Below are 13,365 nucleotides of genomic sequence, written 5' to 3' on the forward strand. Positions count from 1 at the left end.
TTTTTAATGCCATCAATTTCTCCATGGAATCCAGTGGAAGCAGCTAGTAATTAGTGAGACAGGCATTCTTTGTCATGCTTACTGTCCTAGTCATCTATTGCTGCATGACGAATGATTCCCAACCTTAGGAACCTAAAACATTTATTATCTCACATTGTTTCTGAGACTCAAGAATCTGTGAGTGGTTCTGGCTTCTAGTGACTGATAAAGTAGTAGTGAAGCTGTTGTCCGGGGCTTTGGTCATCTGAAGGTTCACTGAGAGCTGGAGGATCTGCTTCCAAGACGCTCACTCATGTGGCTATTGGTAAGAGGCCTCAGGTTGTCTCCTCTTTTGGCAGAAGGCCTCAGTTCTTGCCATTTAGACTCTTTCATAGGGCTGGCTGTCTTACTTGTCCCAGGATGTGGCAGCTGGCTTCTTTCTGAGTGAGTGAGGCAAAAGAGAAGGAGAAAAAGCAAGCAGGAAGCCGTAGGTACCTTTTAGAGTTAGTCACTTAGTCTAGTTCATACTCAAGAAGGGATTTAGGCTCCACCTCTTGAAGGGAGGAGTACTAAAGAATTGTTGGATGTTTTAAAACACCCACACTTAGTCATACCCTGCTGCTCAAAATATACACATTTTGGTTCTTTTCTCCAAGGCTATCAAATGAATATTCAGTTGAAGCAGTAATTCTCATATAGTGAGTACAGATCATAATCTTTTAGACCTTTTTAAAAATACATGTGTCTGGCCATCCCAGACCTACTGACTCTGAATCTAGGAGTCAGTCGTGGCTATCTGTGCTTTCAGAAATAAGCCTGAGGTAATTGTCTTGTAAGTCCTCCCCACTTTAAGAACCATTGACTTATATTAATAATGGTTACCAAGTTTTAGAGTATTATTATTATTATTATTATTATTTTTAAAGATTTTATTTATTTATTTGACAGAGAGAGAGACACAGAGAGAGAGAGACACAGCGAGAGAGGGAACACAAGCAGGGGGAGTGGGAGAAGGAGAAGCAGGCTTCCCGCGGAGCAGGGAGCCCGATGCGGGGCTCGATCCCAGGACCCTGGGATCATGACCTGAGCTGAAGGCAGTCGCTTAACGACTGAGCCACCCAGGCACCCCAAAGTTTTAGAGTATTATTAAACAATGAGGATAATTGGGTATCTGGAAAATTAAAATTTCCTATTTGTAATTATCTTAAATTTTACTGCAGAGTTTTTTTTTTTTTTCAGTGATAATTTCTTTTTGAAATCACCAATTTTGTAATTTAAGCCAGTTGGTGCTAAGCAGTTAATAATATATTGCATTTCTTGAGAAATATATTCTAGGAAGGAAATTAAATTCACTAGAACTTTAATTATTTTTCTCATGGAGGGCTTTTATGGGAAGTAAACTTTCTGCCAGTGTTATTTCCATTAAACATCTCAGAAAGTAACAGTCTGGAATGATGGGGGAATCAAAGCAAAGCAAAAGAACAAAAACAAGTGGTCTTGAACTTTGCACTTTTAAGCATTCTTTTCTAGTTACTGATGAGCCTTAACTTTTAAATTCTTTAATTATATCTTGTCATTTGGTGATCAAGACAGTATCTAGGCTTAGGAAGTTTATTTAAGGGTTCTGCAAGTTACTAGCTTTCCTCTTCTGTTTTAATTATCGTGGTGAACTTAAGACAGCTGAACAACTATCTCTCGTTCTCCTACCTTCCAAATGATAGTCCCTCTTCCATCCTGTTTATACTAAGAGCATATTTATAACAGATCTGAGTTAAGGGTTATGTAATACTGTTATCATGTGGCTGGATGAAGGAGCAAGTCCCAGGTTAATTCTCCTGACAGACAATTCTCTCATTTAAGTTAAAAAGAAATTAAAATGATTGAGAACAATTTGGAAATATAACCTGTATTTATCTTTTCCTTGCTTTAGTTGATTACAGGCATAGTGAAACCAGTGCAACAGCTCTGATGGTTGCTGCAGGACGAGGTTTTTCAAGTCAAGTAGAGCAGTTAATTAGTATGGGAGCCAACGTTCATAGTAAAGCATCAAATGGCTGGTAATTTTAAACTGCATCCATTCTTTGTATATCTTTGTATAGCTACATATACTGTTTTTGATTTCTGATGTTTGTCTTTATATTAAAAGCTATTGTGTAATAATTGCTGGTCCATCTCTAATGGGTGAATGAATAATTTGACTAGTTTTATAATTTTGAGAACATTATTTCTCTGTCTAAATCTCATCTCTTTGAATTTTGGCAGGATGGCTTTAGATTGGGCTAAACACTTTGGACAGACTGAAATTGTGGATCTTCTAGAATCTTACAGGTAAAACTTTATACTGTGTTTAATTAACCCTCACTTCTTTTTTAAAAGAAGTCCATGTAAATCATGGACTATGACAAGGTAGGCTATAGTCTCTTATGCAGAGATTTTCTTTTTTCTTTTTTTTGAATTCTAAGGAACTTTTTTGTCTGATTTTGTTTTTTGTTTTTGGTAGGGTATCAGTAAGATCCAGTGTGCTATAATACTCTATTTCATTTTGAAAAACAGAAAGGGGATTTTCAGTTAAACATGGTAGATACACCACAGGTAATTTAGCTTTGCATTTTCCCAAAACCTCATTGAAATGGTAAGGAAGGAATATAAAGTGTGCAAGCTAACAAAGTCAGAGAGATTGGAAGAGGACATAGCAACTGATGGAAGATACGAGTAAATTTTGGGGTAATTGACTTAGCAGAGCTGAGAAAACTGAAAGCTCAGTGCCTGCAGAGGGAAGTGCCAGTGAGAAACAAACTCATTTTAGCTTCTTAGAGGGTCATTTAACTACATCTGAATGACAGTGGAAGAGAGGGCCAAAACCAAAAAAAACCCCCCAAAAAAACCCACCCAGACTTGATTGAAATTCTCTATGAGGAACATTTAGAATTCCCGATTCCCACCTCCCCTGCCATTAGATGAGATCACCCTTCCCCACCTCGGCTGGAAGTGGGAAGTTTATTAAAAAATTAAGCCACAGAAGCTTTGGACTTGGGGCTTCCAGGCGCAATGGGAGAGTGGGAGTGAGGTATCAAATAGAAAAGTCTCCTGACAGACTGAAGGTTGAGATATCATTCAGCCCATTCTGCTGCTGTCCCTGTCACCGTTTCCTGTTTGAAGCTTATGTTCTTCAGCAGAAAATGTGAGAATTCTTTCCTGGGAAAATAGACCAAGCCTATGGAAAAGAATTAGAAATATGGAAAGTTTGGTATTCCTTCAGTGAAATGACCATATTTAAGCCAGATGTGCACATCTTCTCTTTGAAGATGAACAAACTAAGGATTGATCACCAGGCATCTTTGAGGGGGAAAAGCACCCACAAGCAAACAACAATAGCCACAAAAAACCCTGGAACTTGGATGGACTAAGCATCAGTGACCAGAAGAAAACTTCAAAAACTAATAGAAAATATTCATAAGACAGAAACAATGTGTTATAAAACAGGAACAGAACACAAATCTTTATTCAGATTTTATCTTCATGAGGGCTACCTAAATTTATCCTGTTGTTGTAGTCTACCTCCTTGTGCTATTCATCCTTCTTAACCTATTCTACTTTTTCTTTTGTCTGTAGGACCTGCCACCCTCTGATACACTTTTTTTCTTTTTTAAAATTTAAATTCAGTTAATTAACATATAGTGTATTAGTTTCAGAGGTAGAGTTCAGTGATTCATCAGTCTTTTTTTCTGTTTTTTTTATTTTTTTCAGAACTTATTCATCTTATTTTTCTTTTTTAGCTTCTTTTTAAAAAAATTTAAATTCAATTAATTAACATATAATGTTTTATTAGTTTCAGAGGTAGAGTTTGGTGATTCATCAGTCGTATATAATACCCAGTGCTTATTATATTCTGTGCCCTCCTTACTGCCCATCACCCAGTTGCTCCATCCTCCCACTTCTCCCCTCTAGTAACCCTCAGTTTGTTTTCTATGATTAAGAGTCTCTTACGGTTTGTCTGCCTCTCTGATTATGTCTTGTTTTATTTTTTCCTCTCTTCCCCTATGATCCTCTGTTTTGTTTCTTAAATTCCACATGAGTGAGATCATATAATTGTCTTTCTCTGATTGACTTATTTTGCTTAGCATAATATCCTTCAGTTCCATCCATGTCGATGCAAATGGCAAGATTTCATTCTCTTTGATGGCTGAGTAATATTCCATTGCATATATGAACTGCATCTTCTTTATCCATTCATCTGTTGAAGGACATCGCAGCTCTTTCCACAGTTTGGCTGTCATGGACATTGCTGCTCTGACCATCGGGGTGCAGGTGCCCCTTTGGATCACTCTATTTGTATCTTTGGGGTAAATAGTTAATAGTGCAATTGCTGGCCACCCTCTGATAAATTATGTACTTACTGTATTCATGACTTTAGTAAGCTCCTTGTCTCTTTTGTTCAGGGACAGAGCCCAGATATAGTAGATGTTCAGTGAATATTTGTTGAGAGACTGAATAAATAAGAAAAAACTCTTACAAATTAAAGAGATGATAGAAAAAAATTCAGAAGGGTGTCAAGATAAAGTTGAGAAAATTGGCTCACAAAGCAGGAAAAAAGGACAAGAGATGGAAAATTGTGGAAAAAAGATAAGACGATTTATTTCCTATATATCCTTTACCAGGAATGTTTAGAGAATGTGCTCCACAAAAATGAAGAAGTAAAATAAAACAGGAAAACATAGCGACCAAGCACAGGAGGTAGTGAAAGAAATGCTCAGTGTGCCGGTGAGGAGCAGTGTTACTGTGATAGCTGCCCGCTAGCCACTAGGCTGAGTCTCCTGGGAGAGCTCCTGAGCAGGAGCGGGGGTGGGGGTGGTGGCGGGAGAGGAGGGAAGGAGGGGAGATCACCTGATGTTCCTGACCGTAGTAAAAAGGCTTTAGGGGCACCTGGGTGGCTCAGTCGTTAAGCGGCTGCCTTCAGCTCAGGTCATAATCCCAGGGTCCTGGGATCGAGCCCCGCATCGGGCTCCCTGCTCTGCGGGAAGCCTGCTTCTCCCTCTCCCACTCCCCTGCTTATGTTCCCTCTCTCGCTGGCTCTCTCTGTCAAATAAATAAAAGCTTTAAAAAAAAAGGCTTTAGGAATCTTGTTAGAGACTTTGGGAAGAATTAGTGGTAAGTACACAGAAAACTAAGCAAATAAAAATTAGACATTAATTACTTGAGGAAAACCCAAAAGAAGAACAGAAGAAAGGAGGTGTAATCATAGTTTGCTGTTGGGCTTTGGCTCAGTGGTAAGTAATGTTTGTGTAGTGATAGTAAAGGACGAATGAAGATGTAATGAAAATTGTAAGGACCTATGTGGGTGGAAAGTGGACGGGAGCGGAGGTGGTGACCTAAGTTTTCATGAGAGATTCACAGATAACGATGAAGTTGTTAAATCAGTAAATAGCGGAAGGTGCATGTTGCTTGGAAATATGGCTGCAAATACCAAAAGAAATGGCTAAAAGAATTGAAAAAGGTCCTAGACAACGTGTCTGTGTACAAAGAGGGTTTTTTGTTGTAAATTCTACAAAATTGTTTGTTTATTAACACTACATATATGTATTACTTTGATTGATTTATTTATTTAAAGATTTTTATTTATTTGACAGAGAGAGACACAGCGAGAGAGGGAACACAAGCGGGGGGTAGTGGGAGAGGGAGAAGCAGGCTTCCCGCCAAGCAGGGAGCCCGATGTGGGGTTCGATCCCAGGACCCTGGGATCATGACCTGAGCTGAAGGCAGATGCTTAACTGACTGAGCCACCCAGGTACCCCTGTATTACTTTGATTTTAAAGAAAAGAATCAGACAATGCTTTGAAAATCCCATGAAGCAAATCCTTCATTTAGGTAATTAAAGGTTTTAGCTAAAGTTAGGTTAGATAGTTAGATAGATTATGTAGATTTTAGATTAGCTATCTAAAGAAAAGAAAAAGATAATTTTAAAGGAAAAGATATCTAAAGAAAACATGTTTTATAATACATTGATAGCATTTGTTTTCAACCTATAAGAAAAAGAAAAAAATGAATCTGAGGTTAAAATGTATTAAAGTATTTTTTATAGAAGAACATAAAAATGTTTTATTTGAGTTGGGTTTTTGTATTTTATTCTATAGATATAGTCTCAGATGAAGTGAATGTTTGAAGTATGAGATTAGTCTTGTCATTTTAATTTCATTAAATGATAATGAAGGTTAGAGTCACAAAGTTCTTAGCAGACCCAAATACTAATTATGGTATGGCAGGTTTTGTTGTCATTTCAATAATCGCACCCAGAACTTGCTGTCCTTTTAGTGCTAATGCTTTGAATGTTCCAGACATTCTTAGGGTGCTGGAAATAGCTCAGTAGACACTGCAGATTACCAACTAGTGGTTATCTGGATAGTATTCTAATTATCCTACCTAACTGGGCTTTCTTTTTATTCTATAGATCATGACGTTATCAATTACAAATTTCAAATATTTAAAATTAAATTTATGATGTTTGCCAGATTACTGATAATTGATATATAAGGTTAGAGCTTTATTTTTTTTTAAAGATTTTTTTATTTATTTGAGAGAGAGCAGAGGGAGCAAGAACATGAGTTGTGGGGGGCAGAAGGGGAAGGAGAAGCAGGCGTCCTGCTGAGCAAGGAGCCCAGTGTGGGGCTTGATCCCAGGACCATGGGATCATGACCTGAGCCTCGAAGGCAGACACTTAACCAACTGAGCCACCCAGGCACCCCTAAAGTTAGAGCTTTAAACAAAGGACATAATACCCTCTTCATTTACCTGTTAAGAAGTAAGAAAGCAAAAAAAATTGGAATGTTTTAAAATGAATCTTAAAATTTAAAATAACGCAGTTATAATTTTAATATTTTCCCTACTAAAAGCAGGCTTAGTTACTTTTCTGCTAAGCTCTTTAGGAGAAATTGGGCTGAATTGAACTTCCTAGAAATCTTATTGATGGTTACTAGGGATGGCAGAAGGTTATATTTTTACATATGGGATGAAGAAGCAAGCTATTATTTCAGTAATTTATGCTGATTTTGGGCTTTTAGAAAATAGCAAATCAATCTGCCAGGCGTCCCAAATCAATCTGCTTTTAGTATGGAGTAACCAAATAGCAGTCATGTTAAGTTGGTACCTGCAGAATTGTTTTGTTTTGTTTTAAATGTGGACTTTGCTTCAGAGTTTTGTTTATAAGAGTGAATAATTAGAAACAATCTATTAAGAAACTACAAATGAGGGCGCCTGGGTGACTCAGTTCGTTAAGCGACTGCCTTTGGCTCAGGTCATGATCCTGGAGTCCTGGGATCGAGTCCTGCATCAGGCTCCCTGCTCAGCAGGGAGTCTGCTTCTCCCTCTGACCCTCCCCCCTCTCATGCTCTCTCTATCTCATTCTCTCTCTCAAATAAATAAAATCTTAAAAAAAAAAAAGAAAATACAAATGAGGCATGTAATGTAATGAGCACTGGATATTATAGAAGACTGATGAATCATAGACCTGTACCCCTGAAACCAGTAATATGCTATATGTTAATTAATTGAATTTAAATGAAAAGAAAAAAAATACAAATGATGATCAAAGGTTTGTGTGTTTGAGGTAAGGTTCACAACCATGTAATTCACCCATTTAAGTGTACAGTTCAGTGGCTTTTAGTATGTCTGCCATGTTACGCAGTTTTTTAAAAAGATTTTATTTATTTATTTATATATTTATTTATTTAGAGGGCAAGCAGGGGGAGGGACAGAAGGAGAGGGAGAGAGAGAGAGAATCTTGAGCAGACTCTGCACTGAGTGCAGAGCCTGACACAGGGATTGATCTCAACGACCTTGAGATCGTGACCTGAGCCAAAACCAAGAGTGGGAGGCTTAACCGACTGAGCCACCCAGGTGCCCCATGTTATGCAGTTATTATGACAATCAGTTTTGAGGACATTTTCATCACCACCCCCCAGAAAATCCTGTAATCATTAGCAAGCACTCCTCATCTTCCCCAACTCTTCCAGCCCTAGGCAACTAGTCTACTTTCTGTTTCTATAGATTTGTCTCTTCCATACACTTAATCTAAGTGGAATGATACAGTACATGGTCTTTTTGTGATTGGCTTCTGTCACTTCGTATAATGTTTTCAAGGTTCATCCATTCATGTTGTAACATCCTTTTTCTGACTGAGTAATACTCTATTCTGTGGGTAGATCACAGTTTGTTTAACATTCATCAATTGATGAACATTTGGGTGGTTTCTACTTTCTGGCAGTTATGAATAATACTGGTATGAACATTTGTGTACACCAGTTTATGTGGACATATATTTTCATTTCTCTTGTGTATATACCCAAGAGTGGAGTTGCTGGGGCATCAGGTAATATTGTGTTTAACATTTTGAGGAATTGCCACATTGTTTTTCAAAGTGGCTTTACCATTTTATGTTCTCACTAACAATGTATTGACGATGGTTACAATTTCTCCACACCCCCTTTAACACTTACTATCCTCTCTCTTTTGATTATAGTCATCCTAATGGGTATGAAGTTGTATCTCATTGTGGTTTTGATTTTCATTTCTCTGATGAGTAATGATGTTGAACATGTTTTCAATGTGTTTATTGGCCATTTGTATATTTTCTTTAGAGAAATATCTTCAGATTGTGTTTTCAAGAAGTACTTATTGACAGATTTTGCTTTGGATAATGTAATGTAAGCCAAAACATGAATTGTAGCTAGAACATTAAGTATCACTTACCTCCTTAGGGTATATTCAAAATTTGAAGAAGGACATCCTGGGAATCATTGGCCTTAAAGGAGTACTCTTTTAGATGAAAATTGAGTTGGTCATTTTTTTTTCTTTTTTTTAAGTGCTTCACTGGAATTTGGAAATCTAGATGAAAGTTCTCTGGTTCACACAAATGGAGGTGACCTCAGTGCAGAAGACAGAGAGCTCCTGAAAGCTTATCATCACAGTTTTGATGATGAAAAAGTAGACTTGGATTTGATCATGCACCTTCTATACAATATCTGCCATGGTTGTGATGCTGGTAAATAAGTACTGTCTAAAATAACTGGAACACCAGTGTATACTTTGATTTCAAAATTAATATTTTGCACGTACAGATTTCTACAGAATTCCAGTGGCAATATTGCATAAATAATCTCTTTAAGTGTCATAAGTATTACAGTTTATCAGTATTTGAAAACTCGTGATATAGCTCATTATAGCTGGGCCTGTTGATTGGTTCTAGTTTGTAAAACCAGAGATTTAATATTTAAAAAAAAATCCTTCTTCTCCAAGGTGCAATATTAATTTTCCTACCTGGATATGATGAAATTGTTGGACTGAGGGATCGCATCCTGTTTGATGACAAGCGGTTTGCTGACAACACACATAGGTAAAAGCTAAAGCTTTATATTTGTTGCTTTAAGTAACAGATAGGTACCATAGTGTATTTTTCCTTTCCACTGTCAACAGATACCAAGTCTTTATGCTTCATTCAAATATGCAAACATCTGATCAAAAGAAAGTATTAAAAAACCCACCTGCCGGTGTTCGAAAAATAGTAAGCTTCATAAAATTTTCTTTTGTCCATTTCATTAGTCATTGGTCCTGTGTTCCTATTAACCGTAAGGTAACATCCCCTTGCAGATCCTTTCCACCAATATTGCTGAAACCAGCATCACAGTCAACGATGTTGTCTTTGTTATTGATTCTGGTAAGGTGAAAGAGGTATGTATGGATAAGTTGTATTTTGTTTAAATGAAGAAGGTTAAGTTACTTTCCAATAAATGCTTTTATAATTCACTTTAATGGGAAGATTTCTGGTTCTGCATGAATTTAACATAGTAATCGTTGATTTCTCTAAATATTTTACCTTAAGCAGTTCAGAATGTAGGATCTAGTTATTGTAACAGATTATACAAAAAAACTAGCTCCTGCTGATTAAATACTAGGAAGACAGTAAAGGGTTGGCTAGTTACACTGAATATTTGTCACAGTGTGAGAATTGGATTACATATTTTGTATGCTTTCCTTCTTTCCTTCTGCATGTGGGCATGCACCATGTCCCTCTTGTTCAGGGTTAATCTCTAGGGCTCCACATGTATAGTAGGTATTCAAAAGATATTTCGTTCAAGAGAACCATCCTGAGACAGTGTGAGCTGGAGTCAGAACCGGAGTTCAGCAAATGCCAGTTAGCAGCCGCACGGGCCCAGTGCCTGCTTTTATAAAAATAAATTTCTCCGGAACACTGTCCTGTTCACTCTTTTACCTATTGTCTGTGGTTGCTTTCACACTGCAACTGGCATAGTTGCAACAGGGACGTTCCACAAAGGCTAAAATATTTACTCCAAGCCTGATATAAAGAAAAGACAGCATTTATTTTCTTTTAGCATTGGAATGCTCAGCAGTTCTCAATACCCTTCACTTTGGCGGATCCTTTCACTGAAAGAATGGAAAGTGATAGAGGTGGTTGCTTTTCAAGGAAAGATACTATCTCTGTTGTGGAAAGCAAATGATGTTTGTTCTGGTGGATAGAAATGATCGTGTTTTAATGTGGGAAACATTTGTTAATTGCTTCATAATGTTTTCAGTGCAATTTTTAGGAATATCTTATAGAAAATAAACTTTTATAAAATGTAGACATTTCAGTATAGTTGTATACTATAAAGAAGGGATACATTTTATTTTTTGTTTTGTTGTTTTTTTTTTTTTTAAAAGGTCATTTCTTTTTCTTTTTTTTTTTAAGATTTTATTTATTTATTTGAGAGAGAGAGAGAATGAGATAGAGAGAGCATGAGAGTGGGGAGGGTCAGAGGGAGAAGCAGACCCCCTGCTGAGCAGGGAGCCTGATGTGGAACTCGATCCCAGGACTCCAGGATCATGAACTGAGCCGAAGGCAGTCGCCTAACCAACTGAGCCACCCAGGCGCCCACATTTTATTTTTTGTAAGAGGATAATGATGAATATATACCTTTTATAAGAGGATAATGATAGGATTATCACTAAAAGTCTGGGTGAGTCAGTGAAAATTCAGATTTTATTGCCCTGAAATTATGTAAAGCTGATGAAGTGGATTTTGAATATTTTAGAAATTAATTTCTGTGGGTGCCATTTATCAGGTAAACCCCAGTTTAGAACATGATGGTAGTGTCAGAAGTTATTTTACATACAAAACTGATAAATGTGACATTTTATTAAAAACTACATAAGTACCATCTTTTCTAAAAATCCCATAATTAAACTATTATGAGAACACATTTGTATTTGCTCTATATAACTGTTTTATGAAAGGGAAAGTGTAAGTCACTGAATGATTAAGTATATATTCTAGTTAGGAATGCCTTCTTTTAAAATCGTTCTCTACAGTAAATTTTGGCTTTAGATTGTTTAGGGAATATAAGGGTAGTAATGGTTCTTTTTTACTTTCTCTTTTGTAACATTCTGGATAGGCTAACTGCCTTAGTAGCTCAGTAGGGGGTAAAATGGAAAGGATTAAAAATTCTTCACTTTGGGGATAAGATTGGTTCAGCGATTATTGTTATTCTCATTCCTCCAGATCAGTTCCCTGGCACATATTTTAGAAACTGTCTTTCCCTGATCACTCCTATTCCTCGTGGTGATAGAAATCTGATAGGAAATGACCTCAAGAGAGTAGATAGTTTTTCCTCAGTCGTGATGTCTATGAGTACTGCCTGCTATTATCCAACTGTAGCAGAGAGAAACAAATAAGTAAGCAAGGCATGGAATGAGGAAGTTCTTACAGCTCTTCTGAGTTTATTTTTCATTCTTTTTCCTTAGAATGTTTGTAACCAGAGATCTGGATTTTTTTTTTTTTAATCTGTGCCCCATCCTAATTATCTAATCAAGAAGGGCCTTGAATTAAACTTGGCATGTTAAAATATATTCATAATATTTCTTGCTATTTCTTTCTAAGCACCTTTTATAAAAGTTTTAATATGAAGATAACTTAAATATTACAGAAATCCTTTGATGCACTGAATTTTGTTACAATGTTAAAAATGGTGTGGATTTCCAAAGCTAGTGCCATACAACGAAAAGGCAGGTAATGTATATTTAATACACATTTATTCACTCAGTTGCCTGTAAAATGGAAACATTTTGATATGTAGTACATATTTAATGTATATTCCACTTTCTATATAAAATGTTAAAATTTTCATGTTAGTCTTAATTCTTATATTGTTTTTGCAAAGCAAGCCATTTTAATACTTTCTTTAAAAGTTGAATTCAGGTTATGTTAAAAATTTTTGACTAGTATAATATGTCCTCAGAAGATGTAAGAAAGTTAAAAAACAAAATTAAAAGGAAAATATTTTAAACATTTGCAATACAGGATAAAGGGCTAATTTCTGTATTATGCAAAAAACTCTTTAAAATCAGTTCATAAAGACCAACACATTAAGCTCACATACACCACCTCATATATGCCAGAATAAGTGCAAATTAATGAGGAAATTTTTTTGCTTATCACCAGAATGGCATTGATGAAAATGTTTAACAGTACTTACAACAGAGTTGGCAAAAGCGTGGGCCAGTAAGCTTTCATAGTTTACTGATGAGTGTAAATTGCTGTGACTTCTTCAGAGGACAGTTTGAAACTGTTTATCCAAATCTGCCCTTTGCTGGTGGATTCCATTTCTCATCATTTATCCTGAGTGTACCTGAGCATGTGTGCAGACATGTATTGAAGAATGTTTTCCGCAGCACTGTTTGTAATAGTGAAAACTCTGGAAGTACTGTAGTTAAATAAATTATGCTATAGCCATACAGTGGTATGCTAGATAACTGTTACAGGGAAAGATGTGGATATATGTATTGTTATGGAATGAGTTCTCAGAATATATTATTAATTGAAAAAAGTAAGGTGTAGAACATGCATCTATAGTATTTGTGCTAAGTATATATATATATATATATATATGTTAGTGCTAAATAAATATATATAATGCTAAATATGTACATAGTGCTAAATATATATATGTTTTTTATATATATATGTTTGTATGTATATATTTAGGGCAGAAATGCATTGTCAGGTTTGAGAGAAACATTAAAAAACGATTGTTGACTCTGAGAAGGAGGATTTGTGGGGCTCTTTGAAGGAAGGAGATTTAAATTTCATTTTACTTTTTTGTAGTTTGGTTATTTATTTTAGAATGTGCTTGCATTACCTTTTCTTTTTTAAAAAAGGGAAGATGAAAAAGTAGCCTATTTTTCAGTAATTATTTGACTAATTTTTCTTGCATTTTAACTAACAGGAAAACATCAGGTATTGACTCTAAAGCAGTGCCTCATATGCTGAAGATGGTGGATGCATTATTTCTGTACTTTATAATGTCAGAACATTCTTTTTTTTTTTTTTTTTTTTTTTTT

General features: G+C 36.1%; 1 protein-coding gene across 1 annotated transcript in view; it reads left to right on the forward strand.

Moving 5' to 3' along the window:
- The window catches only part of YTHDC2 (YTH domain containing 2), a 73,436-nt gene that overhangs the window by 28,776 nt on the left and 31,295 nt on the right, over positions 1–13,365 (forward strand). The window contains exons 11-17 of the mRNA XM_021701891.1: positions 1,910–2,036; positions 2,242–2,307; positions 8,835–9,013; positions 9,268–9,364; positions 9,445–9,532; positions 9,619–9,699; positions 11,952–12,034. Of these exons, the coding sequence (XP_021557566.1) occupies positions 1,910–2,036; positions 2,242–2,307; positions 8,835–9,013; positions 9,268–9,364; positions 9,445–9,532; positions 9,619–9,699; positions 11,952–12,034 (721 nt within the window). The remainder of the gene's footprint in view (positions 1–1,909; positions 2,037–2,241; positions 2,308–8,834; positions 9,014–9,267; positions 9,365–9,444; positions 9,533–9,618; positions 9,700–11,951; positions 12,035–13,365) is intronic.

This window comes from Neomonachus schauinslandi, chromosome 7 (assembly GCF_002201575.2).
Source record: "Neomonachus schauinslandi chromosome 7, ASM220157v2, whole genome shotgun sequence".
NCBI classification, from domain to species: Eukaryota; Metazoa; Chordata; class Mammalia; order Carnivora; family Phocidae; genus Neomonachus; species Neomonachus schauinslandi.